Source organism: Falco punctatus (assembly GCF_963210335.1).
Source record: "Falco punctatus genome assembly, chromosome: 1".
Classification (NCBI taxonomy): domain Eukaryota; kingdom Metazoa; phylum Chordata; class Aves; order Falconiformes; family Falconidae; genus Falco; species Falco punctatus.
In genome coordinates, this window is record NC_137580.1 from 921,486 (window position 1) to 944,707 (window position 23,222).

The 23,222-nt window shown below is 40.1% G+C and overlaps 2 protein-coding genes across 3 annotated transcripts in view; one reads left to right on the forward strand and one right to left on the reverse strand.

Moving 5' to 3' along the window:
- WDR17 (WD repeat domain 17) overlaps positions 1 to 5,767 on the forward strand; it is a 65,683-nt gene extending 59,916 nt beyond the window's left edge. For both annotated transcript variants that reach the window (XM_080404781.1, XM_080404782.1), the window contains exons 26-30: positions 9 to 111; positions 982 to 1,083; positions 3,440 to 3,535; positions 3,716 to 3,899; positions 5,641 to 5,767. In XM_080404781.1, coding sequence (XP_080260907.1) covers positions 9 to 111; positions 982 to 1,083; positions 3,440 to 3,535; positions 3,716 to 3,899; positions 5,641 to 5,760 — 605 coding nt within the window. In that variant the 3' untranslated portion in view covers positions 5,761 to 5,767. The remainder of the gene's footprint in view (positions 1 to 8; positions 112 to 981; positions 1,084 to 3,439; positions 3,536 to 3,715; positions 3,900 to 5,640) is intronic.
- ASB5 (ankyrin repeat and SOCS box containing 5) overlaps positions 5,180 to 23,222 on the reverse strand; it is a 53,100-nt gene continuing 35,057 nt past the window's right edge. Inside the window, exons 6-13 of the mRNA XM_080405343.1 lie at positions 21,645 to 21,795; positions 21,374 to 21,508; positions 19,107 to 19,298; positions 14,191 to 17,669; positions 12,838 to 13,022; positions 11,006 to 11,195; positions 10,127 to 10,260; positions 5,180 to 5,895 (exon numbers count right to left, since the gene is read on the reverse strand). Of these exons, the coding sequence (XP_080261469.1) occupies positions 17,542 to 17,669; positions 19,107 to 19,298; positions 21,374 to 21,508; positions 21,645 to 21,795 (606 nt within the window). The 3' untranslated portion in view covers positions 5,180 to 5,895; positions 10,127 to 10,260; positions 11,006 to 11,195; positions 12,838 to 13,022; positions 14,191 to 17,541. The remainder of the gene's footprint in view (positions 5,896 to 10,126; positions 10,261 to 11,005; positions 11,196 to 12,837; positions 13,023 to 14,190; positions 17,670 to 19,106; positions 19,299 to 21,373; positions 21,509 to 21,644; positions 21,796 to 23,222) is intronic.

Sequence of the window (23,222 nt, forward strand, 5' to 3'; positions counted from 1 at the left end):
TTCAACAGAACAACTTTGTGGCTCAGATTGGACTTTAGATTCAGTTTGTCCATATCTTGATCTTCTAAGTTACATACGCACTGAACGATTGGTGTTGCATAAATGCAGTGAGTAAGTATATTTTCCTTACTTATAAAAGTGGAATTTTCATTAAAGGAAACTTCTGGAATTAAAAAATAAATAAATAAATATATATATGTACACTGTTAGTATCATTTTTTGTTTATCAGAAGAGGGGTACAGAAGAACTTCAGCAAGCAGGCTAGTTCCCAATCTGGAGAACAGAATGTGGAATTTTCCTCAATGTTTATGGTTTGGCAAGAAGAAAAAAGATACTTTACTGCTTCATTCTCTGTGGGGCATTTACAATGAGTGAGGAATCTCACTTTGATAAGCTCTTGGTTTCAGTTTCCTGAAGGAGAAGAGCAGTGGTGCCAGACACAATATGGGTTATTATGTTAAAGTATTTAAGGAAATTTGAGCTGTCATTCTCAGAATTAACTCTTAAAATAGCTGGATAGCTGTGGTTCACCTTTATGACAGGTGGTTGAAGCTATGACTGCACAGGTGTATGTGTGAAGACCTAGAAGGAGCAGAAAGCGTAACTCTTACCTGCAGCCTGTGGGAGAACTTGGCAAAACCCAAGTTCACACTCATATGAGGGGCAATTTTATTTACATTTAGAGTTTTATCACATTCAAAGGTCATAGCGACATTGGTTTTGTAACTTTACATGATTATGCTTAATAACTATCTGTTGTATGTGTTATTTAAAATTTACTAATTGAGATCAGTATAAATCGGATGGAGTTTCTTGTAACAATTACAACACACAGAAAGTAAGCATAAAGAGAAATCATATATTCTCCACAAAAGATGGGTGGATAAATTAGGTTTTAAAATTATAATTTGAATATGAGTTTGTTTAATGTTTTTGCAAATGCTTGGTTTTGTTCATGATTAATACTTGTCAACTTACAGATTTCGGAATGAGTTGCTGATTTTATGTGGTTACATTGGTGCTTTACTTGCTATCAGAAGACAGTACAATAGCATTGTACCTGCACTTTATGAGTATACAAGGTAATATTATGTTTTCTGTATGCCGTGCATTGTCCCTACTTCCTGCTTCACACACACTCCCTCAAAAAAAAAAAAAAAAGGGTAAAAAAAAGTATCTGAGTTCCCAGTTCTGTTATAAAGTTGAAGGGTTTTACCCATACCTGCATATAAAACTTTCTCTACTCTTTCTCTACTTTCTTTATGCGTTATACACGTAGAAGTTTCTGAGTTAATGCAGCAAATTATGAATCCCAGATTTCAGGCAAATTCTTAATTCTGTAAGATGAGTATTCAGCATTACCTCCATGCATGATTATATGTTCACTGTAACAGTTCTAATCTTGTGTTGATGTGTAGACCATCTGCCAAGAATTGCTCCATAGCAAAAAGGACTTGCATTTAGAGTTCATGACTGGGCACTAGCTTGATTCCCGCTAAGAAACTTGGCTTGACCTTTTGTTACTCAATGAGTTAATGTTCCTTTCTGTTACTGAGTGAACTAATGTTCCCAGGCGTTAATACACTTGACCTGGCCCACTTGATACAACCTGGTCTGGTCCTGCCTGCTTGGCCCACCTCAACCCCAACCAGTCACCTGACTTGACCTGACCCAGCTAGGCCCACCTGACTAGACTTGACTAACGTGAAACAGCTCAGCCCAAACCAATTGACTTGATTTGACCTCAATGACTTCACATGTCCTACCTTGGCTCACTTGACGTGACTGGACTTGCCTTGACTTTACCCAACCCACTAAGTGACCTGACTTGGTCCACTTGACTAGACTAGACTCGGCTTCACTTGACCAAGCCCACTTGACTTGACCAGGCTTGGCTTCACCCACTTGGACTTGAACCAACCAACTTAGACTTGATCAGTAGACTTGATGAAGATCAGTAATCTTTATGTTATCTGGTAAATAAAACAGGCTTGCATACAATACTTTAGTATTCCTTCCTCAGAGTACAACCACAATTGTTTAGGCTTCCTGTCTGGTTTGGTTACGGTACTACCATCCAGCTGACTCATGTCCATTTCTCTCTTACAATTTGGGACTGTCAGATCCTTTTGGGTTTGTCACCTGACTTGCTGGGTGTCACACCAGGTTGTCACTGATTTCATAGTGAAAGCTGTGTTAGTATTTTTCTAGCTGTTACTTCTCCCCTAGCTGCTCTGACCACTGTAGCTTTGCTATATCAGCTCATTTATCTCTGCATCAAAAATAAATGTTACGTGTATGTTGTCCAGTCCTTTCCCACCTTATTTGAATTCTGAGCTTTCCTGCACCTCCTGACACTTTATCAGAATTGCCTGCCAAAGATAATTAAACAACATAAATTTAACACATCTTAGAATTGTGCATTTGCCCCTTTTCTTTGAGTCCTCTTCAGCAGATGTCTCAACAGCACTCCTTTCCTCTTAGCCATCCTCATCTCTGAAACATGGTGAGAGGTAGGGAAAAGGGAAAAGAACTGTTTGGTGGTTTTGGTTTTTTGTTTGTTTGTGGTTTTTTTTCCGGAGCAGTCAGACTTAATGTATGGAAAACAAGAAGATGAAATATAACCTTTTCCAGAAGGGCTATTCTGATATGGAAATTAATAGACTAGTAACAAGCTATATTTGAGACTCAGTTTGTGATACTTTGGCTTGTCAAGCTTCAAGTTTTCCTGGGGTTTAAAGAACCACAGAACGATACTGCTTTAATTTTCTTTTTCTCAGATTGCCCCCAATATTTTCAGGATTCATAGATTTTTAGATTCCATCCCATTTAAACTGGACACTTACATGCTTAAATTGGACATTTTTAAGGCATCCCAACACAAATGGAAGTTTGCTGAATTAGGTCAGGTAATAACTGACCCTTGTATTATATTTTGATAAATAAAAAATGCATCCATGGCAAAATTTTTGAAACTGTTTTCCACAAGTAATCAGGTGAAACAAGGCTGTCCCAGAGCATGTGTTGAACCATGTTACTCTGTGTTTTTATCGTATCTACTGTATATAGGCAAAATGGGTCCTTATTTTTAGTAAAGTTGTCATTATTAAGAAATAAGAATGCATATATTCCTAAAATATAGAATGGCCTCAAAGAGAAAAAAATAGAGCTAGTTGAAGACAGTTTTAATAAGAAGGTGTAAATAGGGATAACTAAACCCAAACTTAAATAAAAATGTATACTTTTATGTGTGGTAATTTAATATTTCTAAGGTTTAATATAATGATTATTGTGAAGGATCAATATATTTCCATAAAGTTATTTCCATATCCAATTAAAAATTAGTTTTATATTACTACTGTCTGTCTTGTTTTACTTCTAAGAAAATAATCACTATTAGAAATGATTTGGACTTCAATTACTTGCATTCCTTTTCAGTCAGCTTTTAAAAAGACGGGAAGTATCTGTACCTTTGAAAATTGAACAGCTTTCTGAGGAACTAGATGCATGGAGAGCTTGTACTCAATTAAACAAGTAGGTGGAAAAATATAAAATTACCATCAATGAGACTATTGGTATTTCACTGTTTAGTTGCAAGTACAGTATTTCCTTTGTAAAATCTGAATAGGAATGTAAAAAAATGAGTACTTTGTGTCTTCATTTTTAACACAAATTAAGAGGTATCGTTGAGAAACAGGTGTCTTTTGCTCACAGGCCTACCGGTGAATTGCAGTGTACCCCGCCGTCTGAATGGCAGAGGACGGTGTATTCAGTGCTCGTGTCACGAATACAGGAGGAGCCTCTGAAAGGAATGGTTGGGCCCGACTATGTCACGGGATCAAATCTGCCTAGTCATTCAGATGTTCACATTTCTTGTTTGACAGGGCTGAGGATACAGGTACGGTTTCAGAGCGCTGACGTGTTCTTTCTCAGTGATGGTATTGACCAGTTGTGAGGTTGGCATATCACTGGGGAGGAAAAATGTTTTCCCTGTTCTCATAGTAGCAGAAGTGAAAGAGGCCAAGCGCTGACATCTGTTATACAAGAAAGGCCATATGAAGAATTGTCCAATCAAATAATTGCCCAGCTTCCCAATCCAAAACTTTTTAATTTCCATGGGAAAGACAGATTTCCTTTGCCAAATATTCTGTCTAAAGTGCATGTAGCTTCTTATCTACTACCTCACCACAGCTTGAATAAAACCCAGGAAATTAGTTATCTTCAACCACATAGTAACATTATTCTGTTAGTATTCATCATTAGGGAAATGTATACTATAAAACTTGTAAATCATGATTAATCAAAGTCAGATATTAGAAGATCAAATATAGTGATTCCTTACTATATGCGATCATTACTTGCATAGAATTTATGATCAAAACATACTAGTCCTAATATACGCCATATATAAGTATATACCATACTTCTTGGTATATGTTGTTATTTCCATAAAGGGAAGAGTCACAGAGCCTGGAAACACTACTCTCGGGCTCCTGTCTCCAGGCAGTGCCTCAGTGTGAATTTGCTCCCTTGTAGGAGGCTGACTGTTTCTTCTGTCCAGTGCAACATCCCAGCCCGAAAAGTAACGGGCTTGTTCAGGGATTAACAGGGAGAGTTTTGTCTCGGAAACTGGAGATTGGAAAATGCTAGTGGGACTTCAGAGATGAACAAAATTCACAACTGCACACCATCAAGTCTAAAAAAACTTGCTGCCAACACTTCCACGTTAGACCAGTGGTCCCCGGCTATGGCTTTACTCTCAACATCTGCAAACAGCCACGTACAGCCACCTTTGTTACGATCCATCCAACAAGAATAGCAAACATGGTGTCACCGGCTCGTCATCTACGCTATCCGTGTCATCTACATATTTCTGGATTAGTGAACATTAGGAGTCATTGCCTTAGGCATGCAGATCAGCTTACTAATCACTTAGTATTTATTAACTAAGGTAGAGTAGCTGAACTGCAGTTTACAAATTGTGGTTTGTAAGCTTTAAGTAGCAAGTCTGGAGAGCTTAACTCTTCAAGAAAGCACTCCTTATCTGAACTGCAGCTTTGAGACCACATTTTGTCAAGTGGAAGTAATTAGCAAATAGCTCCTCTTCCATCAGATAAATTAGTATTTTGTCCTTTTTACAGTGAACATGTGAAATTATTCTGCAGGCTGCATGCAGACTCCATGTTTTCAAACAATTCATTGGAGGCATTATATTGGGGGGTTTTGCATATGGGGAAGCACACAAATCAGCACAGGTAATGTCAGACACAATGAAATATGTATGGTATTCTGAAGGAAAAACCCCTTGTTACCTCAGTTTCTAATTCAGGTTAAATTTAATTCTAGACTAATTGACAAACATACACAAAACACCACCATTACTAAAAATGAAACTAAAAATTTAAGGGTTACTAAATGTTGGGTCTCCAGATCTTGGAACACGGCAAGTTCAACTAATTTATAATGTATAACTGTTATCAAAGCTTGAAGTCGGTGGGGTACAAGTCTTGCACAAACACAGATGATAGTTGTCAGGTTTTCACGTTCTTCTCAGAACAAAATGTGCGTCCCGTTGCAGTAGCTTTACACGTTACGTGTACTTCTTTTTCTTTCCCTCCCCAAACTTTTTTGCTGTACAGGGTCCAGTGTTCTTCCTTGAAGACGGAAAATCTGCTATTTCACTGAATGATGCTTTGATGTGGGCGAAAGTGAATCCTTTTTCACCACTAGGAACAGGAATACGACTTAACCCATTTTGATGAGGTATTTTCCTCTGTACTTTGTAGTGCTTAAAATAACACTCTGGGGGTTAATACCGATTTAACCTTGATTGTCAAAGGACAGAAAGATGGCAGTTGATTCCTCCTGAAGGGCAATCACTTGGACTTCAAAAACTGTAAAATGAGAACAAGAAAAGGATTTCTATACAAATGCTTGTTGAGAATCCAAAGAAGAAGTTATTTGAGAATCCAAAGAAAAAAGTCCTAACTTCATAGACAGCCATGTCTTTTTTTTTTTTTTCTCTTTAAATAAGAGTAGTGTTGTCAGACAATACAGACATACTTCAGTCAACTCTGTGTAAACAGATGCTTTGTAAAGGAAGTAAGCAACTATCTGCACGTTGTCAAGATATTGATAACAAACTGTGAAATCCATCAACATGCTTTCAAATGCATAATAATAGAATTACTTTATTGATAGCCACTGCAACCTGGTTTTAGAATGAATGAAATCCTGTGGCGGTTTCACACATTTGTGGCCCCCTTTTTAATTTTCACTAAAATTTACGTACAGGATTCTACAGCAAAAGTAAAATCTAAAAAGTGCTTAGGTTTTTTGTTTCATACATTGATTATTGTGCTTTAACAGCAGTACAAAGATGTTTACTAATGTTTTGTTTAGATAGGTTTGAATATCTAGTATAAAAGTCTATTTTCTAATAAATTAATCTTTGGCAGCTGTCCCCCTTACACTTTCATGGAAATTAAAATGTATTTATAAAACTTTTTTTAAAAAAACACAAAGGATTTGTAAGGAACAAACAGCAGATGTATTACAATTATTTAAATATGTTATGTACATTTAAAATATTTGTTTTCTTTTTATATTTTGTATTAGTTATAAATATACATATAGTATGACAGACCAGAAGTAAATACTTCTGCATATATTTTTATTCGCTAAAGCTATGCTCAAATGGAAAGAAAAATATGGTAATAGAATACCAAGAGTATTTAAATTTTAAAGCTATGTATAGTATGGAATTTAATCATAACGCAACTCTAATTAATTATTCTTATTAATAATTCTTAAATTAATCACCTGTAGAAAAGATGCCTTGGTTATAGTATTCTTTATTAGCTTAATTAATGGCATACAATCAGAAATCTACTTTATCTGTTACAGTTTTTTGCTGCTGCTTTAACATAAATATTTAAATCCTGATAGTTACATAAAATGTAAAGAAGTTCCGATTAAAAATTGGCAGAACTATTTCTAGAGAAACTTGTACAACTGGAAATAATACAAGGTATCTTTTAGTAGACCCTACTGAATAAAATTGTCAATATATAGGTAAGCAATGCCCTCGTTTAACTAGAAATAACAATGCCACTTTGCTGGAAAGGTGGGATGGAGATTAAAATAAAAAATACTTCCCCACCCTCAGGCTTTTTTTTTTTTTTTTTTTTTTTTTTTTAATTTTAATGCCCCTCTTTAAATTCATTCTGTCAGTGTTCTGGAGTATTATTACAGGGTTTCTAGCGTAAGAATACATTGTATGTACAAAAACATTTTTGTACATACTTGGATGCTGGAACAGAATGTTTTCCTTTTTGCAGGTGTTGTTTAGAAAATGTTTTCCTTTGTTTAACCTTGTGGAGCTTGGGGAATGAGAGTTGGATTTTAGAAATAAAAATTCATAGTTTTTAAAAGAATCTTCCAGCAGTCAGTATCTGATGTGTTGCTTCTGTCAAATAAAAGGCTAGCTATCTTCTAGCACATAAATTGAAAAACCTTGCGTGTAGAAGTTGTTAATACAGAGCTGGAGAGCAAAGGTAAGAGCTGAACATGCAGCCCTACGACTGAGGATTGGGATCTGAAGGATTGACTCAACTGCCACTCTACTATATTTCAAATCTTTTGCTGTGACCTAAGGATTTTTACTGATACTTCATAGTTTAAATATCTTCCGATATGTAGTCTAACTGCATCGATTGCGCTTAAATTGTGCCTTAACATGGGATCTTAGACAAATCTCCTCCCTCCTTAAATTGGACAGTGAGGGTTAAGAACTCTTTTGTTGCTAAAATATGAAAATCAAATCAAAAAGGGCACTTCTATATCTAGAATCCATCAGGTAACAGTAATTGTGAATAAAATGAGGTTGCATTTTCTTAAAGGTGGTTGTACCCTATGTGGTGAGTGCAGGGAACATGCAGAAAAGGTTGTAATTGTGTCTGCTGCTACAACTGTGGTTGCAACTGTCAAACTATAGATTCATCACTTTCAAAAATAATTTGAGATTGTTTGCTAATGTGTGACTTCATTGTCTGGCACAGCTAGTCAAATGCAAATATTTCCCCGTAATATTAAAGAATCCTTCCTCTTCAAATGATTGTTTGACTCTTCTGTAAAAGTCATATTTCTATCTGAGTGAAGAAATCTATCAAGCTATACAGCTAGTGCTTTTCAGTTACTATTACATCTCAGTTAAGTTTAACATCACTTTATCCCTACAAAATTAAATTAATTGTTCTATTGAAAGAATCTGACCAACATTACTGACACGTTTATAAGCTTTACAGACTGCAGTCACATGTGTGACTTTCCCAGGTGGGTTCCAAAACAATACCAAAAAAAATCAGTCATGCTATAAATTCTTCTTATTGCAAAGACTGCCTTTAAAATGAGATATGACACTTGAAATCCATGTTGTTGAATTTCTTCATTGGGTAAAATAATTTAAATAAAAAATTACAAAAATTTAAGATTACACTAACGCAAGAAACTCCATTCATTACATAGAAAACTAAACTACTGAGTCTAGATACCTTTTTCACAATAGGCATTAGTGGATTTTATTTTTTTTTTTAATCTTTCATATTTATGTAGGAAGCAAATGAAATCTAGGATCACCTTTCCTGTAGATAAAAATCACTAAAACCAGAGGATGGGAAATAGATTTCAAAAAACAGTTGTGAAGACCAGCATCCATTTGCACAGTAGGTCAAGATATGAAGTACGCTTTCAGAATTAGTGAAAATTTCACATGCAACAATTATACATTGTGGCTTCTAATGTGTATCAGTAACATCTATGTCAGAAAAATCCACTGATAAAACACTAAATCAGCTCTAGGAAGAAACTGAGCTGAAAAGGAAACAAGGCTATGTTACAAAAACAAGTAAATTGCAGTATTGCAGAAGTTAAGAAATAACCATATTCTAAAATACAGCTTTTATTATTATTTCAAAGAGGTTTTCAATTTATTTGCTTAAAAGTAAATTGTTCCCTAACAGACAGTAAATTTGAAATTCTTTTTGTTGGTCATGCAGTCAACACTACTGCAATCAGAATGGGGTTTGTGTTTTGAAGTCCCACTCTCTGGGTAATCCTTCCAGGGGCCTCCTGGGAGGTACCAACTATCCATGCATCCATCCCAGCGGGATTTGTCAGCTTGTTTCACCTGGCCTCTTTAAAATGAAGACCTGTTTTGCCACTTGTTTCTGAGATCTCTAGATGCATGTGGCGGGAGAAATACTGAAAGATTATGTTAAAAGAAACAGCAGCTTTTGAAGATTCGAGGTATTCAAACTCCATAATTTAAAAGTGACAATGCTATTTTAATCACCTTTTAGTTTAAATTTAATGTACAAGTTTATCATTCAACAGTGAAAGAAGGCTTCATCTTTCCTTATGAAAGCAGCATTTTTAGCCCTACACATACATAATGCCAAAGCATTACTGTCTTCTGAGGGTACGAGTATTTGAACCAACGTAGACTGGTGGTGGTGGGAAAAGGGAAAAATATGTACAAAGAACCTGAAAATTGATCTGACCGATCAGTTTGGGAGTATTGCTAGCAACGTCCAAACCAGCCAAACACACTGGCAGCTATTCAGCAGCACGCCTGTGAACAGGACTCGGACTTGCTCTAGAGCTGACTATGAATATCCCACTTCTTTGGCACCGTATCCTACAGTTCCCTACACAGTAAAGACACCTGTCAATGCTGTGCGAATTATTGATTAAGTAAGGACAAGAACACCTGCCCAATCACACATTCATCAACAGGATAAAGATCTCCGTTACATAAATGGAGGAAGGAACACCTATTTCAGTATAGTGAAAGTGCGCAGAATAAATCAAAGCTCTGAGGAACATAACAGAAGCAATTTTGAATACTGGAGTAATTTCTACAGATGTCATGCCAGGAAAAAGCTCAAAGCAATTTTATATTAAAAAGAAAAAATACTGGCAACCCCCTCCAAATCTCCTGTTTTCTAAGAAATTGTATCTCATGTCTTCAAATTCTAAACTCAAAATCTCTTTGTTGCCTTTATAACCAAAGTAAACCAAAACCATGTAACATTGCAATCTGAAAAGAATAAAATGAAGACTTACATGATGTGAGAAACAAACTTACATGATTGACAAGCAGTTTTTCCTTTGGGATACGAGCTATATTCTCAGAGGATGTGGTCAACAAAGATGGTGAACTGCATGTTGTCCCAAACTTGGGCTAATGGTAAACCACCCTGTAAAGCAAAAATCACAAGTTGTTCATTTCAGCAGTTTGTTAAGCATCTGATCAGTAAGTTTTTCAGTTTTCTAGTTTATTGGCAGTTACTACCCTTCCCCCCACCTGACTGACACCCAGGTGATCTTTGGCAGCTATATAAAATGAATATTACACACCAAAAAAAGAAACGAACCCACTACAGAGAAGGGGAAACATTAAACAACAAAAGGTTGTACTGGAAATCTTCTTTTAAATCAAATGGTTTGCATCTGTTGAAAACAACTAAAATGAGATGCTTTCAGCATTGACGAGATCATCATAAATAAGCATGAAATTGAATGTTGAGAGATTACACAATATGTCTTGGAACTACATATGGTGATTTGAACAATTTTAACTATTTGAAGAGTAAAATCATTAAGTCATTCTAGTTAAACATCTTGCTTGGCAAAGCAGGTCCGATATTAAAGAAAATGAAACAAAAAAAACCCCAAAAAACACCACCTCTGACAGACTGTGATCACACACATCCTTCTGATGATCCTGAACAAAATTTTCATTTAATGTCTGTCGATCGCTATATTCTTTTCAGAAATTTTAAAGATGCAGCTAAAAGACCAACTGACCTGAAGTTTAATGTTTAAATTCTGATTGCATATGCTTCATTTACTCCTGCAACTACCACTGGCATCAAGAAGCTGGAAGTACTGCCCCCGTACATGCGACACATGGTGCATTAAAAAGTAGGAGAGATTTTTTACCTTGGCTTGGGGCACAGAATGGACTCGTATGGGAATGTGGGGTTCCATGTTGGTACCAGCATTTTGAGAAGGACACTGAGAGCTCACAGTGGTGCAGAAAAGGGCTCCAAAACAAAACAAACAGGAGAACTTGATCTCATTTGGGAAGCATCATTGATAGGGCCATGATGTCTTTTTACTGAGACAGTGTCTTCCAAAAAAAAAAAAAAAAAAAAAAAAGACACACTTAGGAAGTTGAATGTAAGAAAATTCAAGTGAAATGCTGTGGCCTACAAGACAGAGGATGTCAAACTAGACAGGCTAATGACCTCTTTAGACCTCAAAATACCTGAACTGGTTGCAGTAAGACCGATACATGTACAAACAGTTGCAAGACTGGATCGCTACAGGAGTATGATTTTTCTGAAAAAGGTCATATAGTTTGCCTTACAGAAGAAAGCAGTAATAAACAACATTAAAATGAACAGAATTATGAATTCAGACTAATTTAAAAATGTCCTTTTAACTCTTGAAGACCATCTGATAATACCATGGATCCAATGCATTACACTTATTATCCACATAAGTTAAATTAACCTAATTAGCAGAAGGAGGAAAAAATTAGCTACTGCATCATGACTTCCCCTGTTCATCTTAAGGCTGAACCAACCCAGTCCTCTCAGCCACTCCCTGTACATCAGCCCACCACCTGCCTTGGTGGCCTTTCTTGGACTCGCACCAGTATGTTAATGGATGATTTGTACTGGGCTGCACTGAGTGCAGTACTCCAGGTGCAGTCTCACAGGGGGGCCATAAAGAAGATCAGAATTGCTTCCAAAAGTGCCACCATATCACACCCTCAGTGACACAGCCCAAGGTGCTGCTGACCCCCACTGCTGCAAGGGCACCATCCACCTCGTTCTCCACCAAGCGCTCCTGCGTCCGTTTCCGCAGCACTCTGTTCTAACCAACTGGCCGCTGCCTGTAGCAGCGCATGGGTTGGATACTCCATCCCCAGTAGTGCACTCTGTCTTTGCTGACTGTTATGTCCTGTCAGCCCATTTCTCCAGCCTGCTGAAGTCCCTCTGAACCCGGAGGGACCTTCAGCAGGTCAGTCACTCCCCTATTTGCTCTGTGTGCCCTCCATTCCATTGTTCCAGGTCATTAATAAAGACATTAAGTGATAGTGGCCCAAGAGGTGATCCCTAGGAGACACTGCTTGTAATAGCCATCAGCTGGGCATCATCTACAGCCCTGTGATCACAGCCCTTTGAATGTGACGGTCCAGCCAGTGTTCCATCTGCCTCATCATCTCGTGTCTCAGTAATTTGACTACAAGGACACTCTACCACACTCGCTGCTATCCCCTTGAACCCAAAGCCATTTACTTCTTTAAAGAATATTGGTGACAAGTTATAGTCTCTCTGCTGTAGGTGTAATGACTCAGCCAAGAAGAGCTAAGGAACTCAGCAGCTTCTTTCAGCAATAAGGAGTGGCCGAGGGGAGCATTTATCAATCACATGTTAATGGTGGAAGTGCTATTTATTAAATTTAAGTTTTACTCCAGCAGCGTAACAGTGATGTACCACCCAAGGACTATTGGACGTAGCCAGAGAGCAGTCAACAAACACTGTGACACACTGGAAAAACTTCAGAAGTATGTATGTGTGACCAACTCATCGCTGCTCGCTGCCTTCGCATGTCACTCTGACACGTAGCACTGTAGCTGCGGTGGAATGTGACTGTCCCAAGCTCTGGTCCTGCTGCTCTGCTTTTTAAGGAGAAAAAAAACCCCAAAACACAAACCAAACCAAAAACTCCAAAAAAACTAACAACAAAAACACTTAACTCACATGGATCCTCGTCCCTCTCCTGTGCATATTGCCGATGGCATTAACCCTCGATCTCTGTTAAGACCTGGCTCCATCATCGCTCCTGTTGGCCTCACGCTGTTACTCTCGGCAGCCTTTGGAGCTGTTGCTCTGGTGCCTCGTAACAGCGTCAGTAACCAGCCTCCCCGCCCTGAAGTTCTTCAATTCTGAAGGAAAAAAGAAAAAGTGTTAAGGAATTGATTACATCATTGACAAAAAAAAAAAAAAAATCACTAAAGAACTACGAGTTCTCTAGCTTCTGCCGTTCCACTTTCATCTGGAAAACGGGGGAGCCCGTACACAAACGTCCCGACCAGCCCGAGCGAGGGGCCAGCGGGGTCACGGCTTCTCCCAGCCCACACCGCCGCGAAACGCACCTTCCCCCCCGCATAGGCCACCTCCTACCGCGGCGCGACGAGCTACGGGAGACCCTTGAGCTACAGCTTAGGGTGCCCGCCGCCGCGCCCCGCCGCGCCCCGCCCCGCCCCGCCGCCCGGCCCCGCCCCGCCCCCCGCAGCTCCCACGCCGCTTCTGCTCCGCCAGAGACTTTGTGCAACAGGAAAAAAAAACAAGACTCGGGGCTGGACGGGCGCGAGGGAGCCACCCGCGCGGCTCCGTTAGCCGCACCGCGCGTTCCGGTTGCCCGAGAAGGCCCTCACTCGGCCCAGGGAGGGCTCGGACCCGAAGCCCCGTCCAGCCGCCGGCCCGGTGCTGCACGCGCCTCGCCCCCGCGCAGGGGGTGCCCCCGCCCCAGCGGCCCGCCCGCGCGCAGCCCCGCCCCCGCCGCCGGCCCCACCCCCGCGCGGCCCCGCCCCTGCCGCCAGTCCCGACCCCGCGCGGTCCCGCAGCCCGCCGGCCGCTCGGGCCGCCGCAGGGCCCCGCCGCAGGGCCCCGCCGCCAGCCCGGCCGGGGCGGCCCCAGGGGGCGCGGCTCCCGCTCAGCCGGGGCGGGGGGAGCGGCCGAGGCCCTGCGCGCGGCGGAGCACGGTGTCCGCAGCCCGGTGGGGGGGTACCGCAGGGACCGCTCGGCTGGGTGTCCCGGCAGAACTGGGGTGTCACGCTGCTGGGCTGGGGTTCGTTTGTTGGTCGTCGTCCCCCCTCCCCCCGACAACGCCTCGCGATCTGCTGAGCAGCGGCCGTGTGACCGCTGACACTGCAGCCGGGGAAGGGCCCTCGGCGGCTCGGGGCGCTGCGGCAGCCCCGGACAGGGCTCTGACAGGGCTCAACGTCTGCTTCAGATCCTGCCCCTCACCCAGATCCTGCCCCTCACTCACCCAGATCCTGCCCCTCACCCACCCAGATCCTGCCCCTCACTCACCCAGATCCTGCCCCTCACGTTTCAATACGCGGTTTAACGCTTCTGTCCCACGGAGAAGCCAACAGCCCCACAGCCCCACTGCAGCAGGGCCCCACGTAACGAGAGCTGTAACCAGCCCGTTTCCTTCCATTTCCGCCTAAGCAAGGGATCGTTTTTTGGAAAGATCTTCACCAAAGACTAAGGTATGTCATTACTACCTCGTTTTGGTATGTGGCATTAGCATGGTCTGCTGTGGCAAAGGCCTGTTTCAGCCCAGGGTCCTGCCAGGGCAGCAACACCCCTGCCCTACCTTGTTTGTTCCTGTTACACGGTAACAGGAGCGATGCCCGCTCCAGCCTGGCTCAGCCCGCCAAAGGGGCTCTATTTTCATATAATTAACTGGTAGCAAAATCTTAAAGATTATGTTGAGAGCTGCATGTTGCCACAATTGAAGTCATAGTATTACTGCAGGCTCGTTGGGGATTACTCTCCCAGCTAGTGTACCATTCTGTGGAATTACAGTAGCGCTGAATACCTGTAAACTCTCTAGATGGTCTTGCTCGCTCCTTGGATGACGGCAAGGATCAGTGGGAACGGTGGGAACAGACATTGCAAATGCCACGAGAGCACGGACACACCCTTTTGCAATGAGATGACTTTGCAATGATGTGACTCTCAGAAAAACTCCTACCATCATCTAATTTTGCTTCCAACAGGTGTTTTGCAGAACAGCCATGCGTGCCGAAACCTAATTTCATTGTATAGAACATGAGAGCGCCTTTTTTAGATGACACTTTCCCCGAGTCAAACCTGAAAAGAGCTGCACACACCCGAGGGTGAGGGTCGAAATGATCTCATTCTACGTAGAGAAGTTCGATGGTGCCACCGTTGGCCTGGCACTTCCTTGTTTCTTGAAGTACTACACAGTAACGATATTTGTCACAGAATGAGTTATGCACTTCACTTGTAGGAGGGAAGTAGCAATATGTTTATTGATATAAAAGTGATTTAACAAAGCTTGATAGTAAATGCGACAGTGGTTTAACAAGATTCAATGGCAAGGTACACTTGATTGTTTACTGCGTAGAGCACAGAGTCAGACAAAACCATCAGGGAGACCCCCCCACCGAGTCATGACATTCAGAAGCGAGACCCTCGCCTTCTAAACTCCTTCTCAGAGGAGAGTTCAGGTGAGGCTGGATCCAGACTTTCTCCCAGGCTTGGTCAACAGTTTACGTCTAAAGCATTGTATGTGCGCAATCAATCCTTTGTATCACATCGCTGAGATTTCAAGGTTTAGCGGGCTGTTAATCACTTACCAAGAATCTGTTGTGGCAAGGGATCTCTCAGCCTCGTGGAGTAGCCTTGAGGGGTGTCCCTACTCCAGGGGAGATCCTGGCGTGCAGCCCGCTGCCGTGCAGGAGAGCTCAACCGGCCCTGGGCTGTTGCTATTTATAGAGTCAGACAGTTGACTTATGGTCACATTTGCACACCAGCTGCATTTCAGTCGGCACACGCTCAACAAGCCTTCAGCCGTTGAGAAGATTGATGGCCATTCACTACTGCGTTACCTGTCTCCCCAAATTCCAACTTAAGCTAGATGCAGCCACCACGACCATCACCAGTGGCTATTGCTTAAGCAGAAAGGGGAGGGGAGAGCACAGCACCACAGTATGGTACATAAACCCACAAATTACTAGTTTTATTTCTGGATGAAATCCCAAACCACCCAGCTTGCTCCATTACAGAGTATGTACATTATGGACTCCTAAGTAGTTCTCTTACTTGCATCTGACTGTCCTTTACAGGGGCTCCTGAAGAGGCCCTCACTACCGTTTTTGCAGCGAACAGAAGCAAATTAAAATTATTTTTAACAAGGGCAAATGTCAGAGAGCTGCATTTTTATTAGGCGGATATACTTTAGCAACTGAGTAAGCATTCTTCTTTGTGAAAGCTTCCTCTCTAGTAAGTTCCTCAGCTAACACCTTTCCAGTAGGAACGTAAATACTGAAGAGTCACTGAAAAGGAATGGAAGATGGTGAATCATCGAGGGAAAGGGGTAAACATTCAGGTGTCTCATGCTTTGGTTTGCAGGAACTGAGTATCAGTTCCTGAGGAAGTAATCCGTTCTCAAAAGAAGACCAAATGAAAAGACAGAGAGGGAACACCGTATCTTGGTGAAGAGTCAGATCACCTTTTTTGACATGACTGGCAATCGTCACAATGCAAAGTCATGAGCAAGGCAGAAATCCTTTGGGTTTTCTAACATCTCTTGGGGGTGTCAGCATTCCTTCTCTGGCTAGAGAGCTGAGCAATAAAATTTCAACCTGATCACAGAAATGCCTGCTAAAGCATTTTGGGATTCTGCAACACTATTTTTGGAGCTTGGCAATTGCTTATATACTAGACAGCGAGACAAATGATGTCCTTTACAGAGTGATACCTGTGCTGCTATAGGGAACTGATGTATTTCCAGAGCCTTGCATCTCCCTTCTGGACTTGAGGTTGAAGATTCAGTATCCACATCTCCACGATATGCCTTCAGAAACCTCACAGATACTATACAATAATATATGCCTTTCTCTGAGGCAAATAGTTATTTAATATGCCCATTAGCTGTGATTACAGAATTGGTACAAAAAGATAAGAGCCCAGATAACTGTGGTTTACTAGAGGAGATCAAAAGTATCTCAGCATTAAGGCTTTTGATGAATATTCCTCTGGATTTTTTAAAGTTACTAATTGTACTAATAAACAGAGAATCTACAATCTGTGCATGGCTGAAAAAAATTATGATCAAATTCACAGCAGCGTAATTCCAATTCCCAGCACAGGCCGTGAGGAAGAACAAAGGAAGTTTCTCACTGCCTTTAATGAATTGTCCACCTAAAGGAAAGGAAGAAAAACTGACATCTATTTGTTTCACTTTTATCAATGTATGTAGTGCACCTATCACCAAGTATTTTTAGGTACACGAACAACAGAAATTCAAAAACACATAAAATAATGACTCTAAATGGACAAACAACAAATAATAATGAATAATAATGAAGAAACGCTCTGTATGTCAAACAGATTTTAAAAGTATAAATACAATTAAAATTAACAGCACTAAAGCTATTTAGTAAGTGTTAAGCTATAGCTACACAATCATTTCCCAGAGTATCAGCACACTTATTCAATTCAGCCTTATTAGCACCTTGGTACCAGTTGCTGAATGGCTTCCAATTACTATTACATACCAACACCAGTGTCAAAGTTATATTATTTTTTTTTAAGTAATACGCAAAAGGCTTTTTTTCCGCCCAGCAGTTCTTTAGATAAAACGTACAATAAACAGAAAGATGAAAAAGTACTTGTTATTCAAGTTTCTAAAGGTTAATTACTCTGTTATCTATACTGCAAGAAATTCTTCAGTATTGTCGGCAACTGGAGTTGTGGGACAAGATGCAGTCTAGCTCTTCCTATGTAATTTCGAATACATAGTCGGCAGAGCTGACAAAGAGAAGATGGTGTGGCTGCAAACAAAAAAGAAAGGAGTTTAATCATGCAACTATAAAAGCCAGCCCTTTTTTTATAACACTTTTGGACAACAATAGGATTTCGGGCGGGGGGGGCGGGGAGGAGTTCACATTTTGCAAATTTGTCCTTTTCTTTCCTTCCTTTTCCTTCATTACCTTTTTGCCCTCAAAGATAAAGGCTGGGGCTGCTGAAACCTTATTAATAATCAGGGTAATACTCAAAAAAGCAAGAGCAGAACAGCAAATAATTTGTGTTTTTCAATTAAAAACCCGCTCCCAGAAAATATCTGATGTCAACGACTTAAAAAATGTCAGTTGTTTGTTGTTTTTTTTTTTAAATTCACAGGGCAGGTGAAATGCATGCTATGGCACTACGAGGTGCACTATCAATGCATCGCTGCAACAAGAATAAGCAGGCAAACTACACCAAGGTCCTGGACTAGGTTTAGTAGTCTTACTAGCTCATGATACCGCCTTTGTCCCTCTACGCCCGCTGCCTCCCTCAGAACGAACACATGGCTGTGTTTCTCTGGGCAGTGAAACCATACGTGTCCCCTGCCAATTTAATTGTATTTTGTACATCTTTGCTGTGGATTTAAAAAATCCTACTAGCCTTGGTATTTTGTGATAAACAATTGGTTTTAGAGGGTTTTTTTTAACAGCATTCAGACTACAGAGATGTTTTCCGGAGAAAAACATTAATCAGTGCTACTTGTCAGTTCACCTCTAAAGACAGATGCCCGCAGTTAGTGCAGCAGTTTCTCTGCTTACTTCCCACCTTTGTCTTGTGGCTTATTTTTATGCTGTACATGGATCAGTCTGAACAAATCCAGTTCCCTTTGGGATGTTCTCTCTCTCTCTCTAAGACAACAAAGCTTTAAGAGTCTGAAGGGACTCAAGTGTTGACTCCTACTTCTCAAGTACTTAGAATTCAGTAAAGAAAACTTAGGAAGTGAAACTTGCTACACTTTTTGCCAACAATCAAAATAAAGTGCTTTATATGCACTTAAAAATATGTTTTAAAAAATATTGGGACAGCTGGCCCAAACTAAATAAATTTTAAACTGCGATTTAAAAACTCCATTTCTTTTTAACAAGGTGCGTAAGAGCCAATAAAAATGTAGCTTTAATGTCTAATTGTGTAATCACCCAGTAAAGATGTGATGTTACCTTTTCAGCTTGTATAAATTGTGGTGCTGCTTGGTCAAAAGCCTCTGGCCTGAGACTAAGTATTACTGGGTATTTTTATAGTTAAAAGGAATTTACCTGAATGTTAATATGTTAATTTCATAAAGCATAAAGTTAGCTTGTGTAAAATGGGTTGCTTGGGCTGTTAAGGCTTTTTTTTTGGGTGGGGTGGGGTGATTCCTTGTGGGATTTTTTTTAAAGAACACAGGTTATTGTTGCAAAAACACAGATGTATTTGCATCTCACCTTCATGGAGGAGGAGCAGTCTCTCCACTAGACTGCTTGGAGCAGCTAAATCAACAGGCCTCTCAAAATCTGTATTTTTGGCATTTATGTCTGCCCCAAATTCAAGGAGTAGGTTTACGATCTCTGTACTAGAATGCTGGGCAGCAGCATGGAGTGGAGTTTCCAAATGCTTTCCTTTCTGCACATTGGCACCTGGTGGGTAGATGCACACAGAGAGACGTAAGAAGAGATTAATTAACATCGTCATTAAGTAAAGATGATGTTACAAAACAAACAAAAAAACCCCACTGTCCCAGAATGCTACAGTGAATTTGGCCACTTCATTGATTTTATTGCATTGCACTATAGCTACTCATATCACAGGGTTTTTTTGAGCCCATACACTTATCCTAGGTTTTATTACCAAAGTACAACTGGATTTTAAAGGAAAATACTTTCAAAAAGAAGGAAAAGACAAATCCAGTTAGGTCATGTGAGCATCATTGTTGCCCTAATTATGAGAAAGTACATTCTGTACATGTTTAAGAAAATTTGCACTGCATAAAAAAATATACTTTCCTTATTTAAGTCTTTAAAAGGAATAAGCTGAAGTTTACTATTTATATTTTTGGAAGTACACCAATTCAGGAAGGAATCTAACCCAGATGCTTTGTAGTTTTTCATGTGTTGAAGCTGGCAAAGGGTTTGAAATAGACTCCCATCCCATCCAAGCTTTATCAAAGATTTTTCTATAAAGGACTTAATTTTAATTAAGGTGGGATACACAGTCATGAAAGCTAGTAAGGAAAAACTCAAAGCATTAAATCTCCCAATCCACAGAATTCTAATTATTACACTTCTGTATTAATAAGGAATTGCTAATTTATTTTAAATTAAAATGGACTAAATTAATCTGCAATAATGCATTCATATTCAAGAAAAAATCATCCAACCAAGAGTTAAATAAAACTAGCTAGCATGGAAGAACGTTTCTCACGAGCAAGCTGTTAGTCCCCCTAAAACTGGGTTTGCCCCAACAGTTTTCTGGACTATTCTAGCAGAAGAAAAACTAAGACTTCATAAGAGAGATTTACTGAGCTTGTGAGACCAAAAATTGGCTTCTGTACCAACGTTTCTCCCTGAATCAACAATTCTTGCCTTTTTAATTATCATTTGAGTAAAATAATTTAATAATATCACAGGCCTATCCTATTTGCAGCCTGAATAACTCACTGGTCTCAGTATTAACAATCTGAAAATACACAGTACCATTCCCTTGCCTATTTCATTGTCTATTTGCTTTTCAGCTTCTAATACATTCTCATAAACTGATCAAATATGAAAAAAATCAGATTGCCATAAGCAGTTAGTTATATTCTCAATTTACATACCCTTTTCTACTTCAGGGCACCAACACATGTAGAATATGACCTTGTGTTACTGTTTGTAATGTATGGCACTATTTGAATCCCAGAATATGCTAATTATACTTCTGCGGTTCTTAAAAATCAAAATCATGACATAGGATAGTTAATCGTACAAGGAGACTGACTTAATGAGAAACAATTTAACTGCTTGCTTAACTTCTAAATAACCTGCAATTAACTGGAAAAACAATTCCAGTGCAGTGATGGCAAGCCTGTAATTATTCATATATATGTATTTTCATTCGCTGTGCTGCAGGACACAAAAGCCCTGTATGTCATTACCTGACACACAGCAAATGATGCTTCAGCTATTCCAGTTGTGTCCCTGGACTTGTGCTGAAACAGAGCGAGCCTCCAACATCTCCTTCCCATTGATTAATTAAAATAATGTGAAATTTACGAGCAAATGCTTTTTACCTTACCTATTCTCTCTGCAACTCAGCCTCTGCATCTTGTAAAAAGATCAATCAGAACATGCTGAAGAATGAAAAAGGGTGGGACTGACTACATTGCTAAAAAAGCTCTGTTGAAAGCTCAGAGTTTACTATATAAAATTCCTTTCTCAAAGCTCACTTTTTACCTTTATTTTTCCTACCAAAAATGAACATCTATGAAGCTGTAAGAGGTGCTAAACATTTTGAGCATCCATTCTTACTGGTTTTGCTTCCTTTTTCCCTCACATGCTTGCTACACCACAAAAAAATGAAAGACCTAGTAAGTTATTATAAGAAAACACGCATCGCAGAATGAACTCCGAAGCCCTGCAAGCAAGGGTTCCAGTTTCATTGACTGAGCACAGCTCAATAATAAGGTATGCTTATTTTACAAACTAGTAATATTTTTATTTAAATCACGACATACCTGCGTAAAGAAGCTTTCGAATACAATGGATCTGCTGTGAAACACAGGCTACGTACAGGGGTGTTCCTAAATGAGGAAGGTCTTGATCCACGTCTATGCCCCAGGATATCAGTACCTCCAGACATTCACTGTGACCTGTCGGTACAAAGCATGGCAGGGTTTGCTCGGCTTCAGTAAGCTGTCTTACAGACAAAACCAGACACAGTTCTTAATACTATTATCGAGACATTTGTCAACCGCTGCGTGCTTGTTCAACAGGGAGTTTTCTTACCTCTGCTGGCTGCTTCATGAGTTGGTGAGGGAAGGCAGGACTCCCACTGAGCTTTGGCACCATACTCCAACAGGAGCTCGGCGCACGCCGCGCTGCCTCTCGAGCATGCGTTAAATAAAGGTGTCACTCCATCAATTGTTGTAGCATTCACCTAAAATATATAAAATCTATTTAAGAACAGAATTGAAAGAAAGGTAATTTTTGAAAACATGATATAGTTAGAAAGTCCATTAAAATACAAAAAAAAATTTACTGGTTAGAATAATGTAGCTTAACTGATCAGTCCCCGTGCTACTGTCTTCCTCTCACCACACCCCTCAGTTAAAACTAGTTTTATGTTATTCTTGTTAAACTATGTTGGATAAACCAAAACACACCTGGAACGCTAAAGAGCACACACCAACAACTGAGCAGGATATAATTTTCAAAAATCATTGCGCTTAGCTTGTTTCATTGATACAGAAAATCTACGCTCTGTGTAGTAATGGGGTAACAGGGACCTTCTCGCCGCAGCTCTGCCAAGGATGCAAACTGTGTATTACGTGTCAGAATTATTTGCCATTTTCTTCTGTGGTTTTAATCCCCAGGTTGGAGCGATACTTGACAGAACAGAGGCAAAGCTAACGGTACAGGCTGGCTGTTTTAATTCCAGCTTCACCACCTCACTGGTGAACTGAATATTCCCAAGATGAAAGAATGTGGAGAGAAAACAGGCAAATTTGTGAGGGCTAATAATACTAAAGGAAGGAGCACAGGGATTAAGAGAGGGCTCATTCCAGGACTCCGGCCTTTTCCATGCACCCCCAAACCCACTCAATTAAAAGTACTTACAAAATTCAGATAAGGAAAATGAAATTCGTTCTTATAGTTTTGTCTATAGTATCTGTCAGTTTGTATCTTTAGAATCCTCCTGCTAGCTGAAGTGGAGAGAAATTGGTTTTGGAAACATCTATGTATTTTTCCTTTTTCTGTAATAACAAAGACATTTCCTACATGATTCTCAAAACTGAATTGTAAGGACAATAAATATTTCCATCACAAAGATCAGAGATTTGGGCAGCTACGCATTTGAACTCTGATGTCAGCAGAGATTGTAGTGAAAGTGGTCTGTAAAGTCACGTTTTTGTTTTGGGACAACAGATAGGCTATGTCAGGAATACAGAAAAGAGCCGGTGCTTTTTTGTAGTCAGACCAAAGAATCTTAAGAGCACACAGGTGTAGTGTTTAAAAAAGACATTCTGGAGATTAAAAGAACAGTCTCCTGCAAGCACTCAAAGCAAGAGGAAACCAGTAGAGGAACACATTCCATCCTTTGGAAGAGAAATAACGTAATGAAATTCAGAGAAGGCTGGCGACACGCTGCTAACATTCTCTCCGATTCATTACTCTGTCTCAGTGTCTGACCATCACTTTTCCTTTGATAGCTTTCAGATGGCAGCTTATTGTAATTAAAGGAGATCAACACAACCCATAGGGTGAGTAGAGAAAAATACCAATAAAAATAAAAATAAAAAAATCAAGGAACATATCCTCCTCAGTTAAACCAAGGCTAGCACTGGACTCCATATATAACAAAGA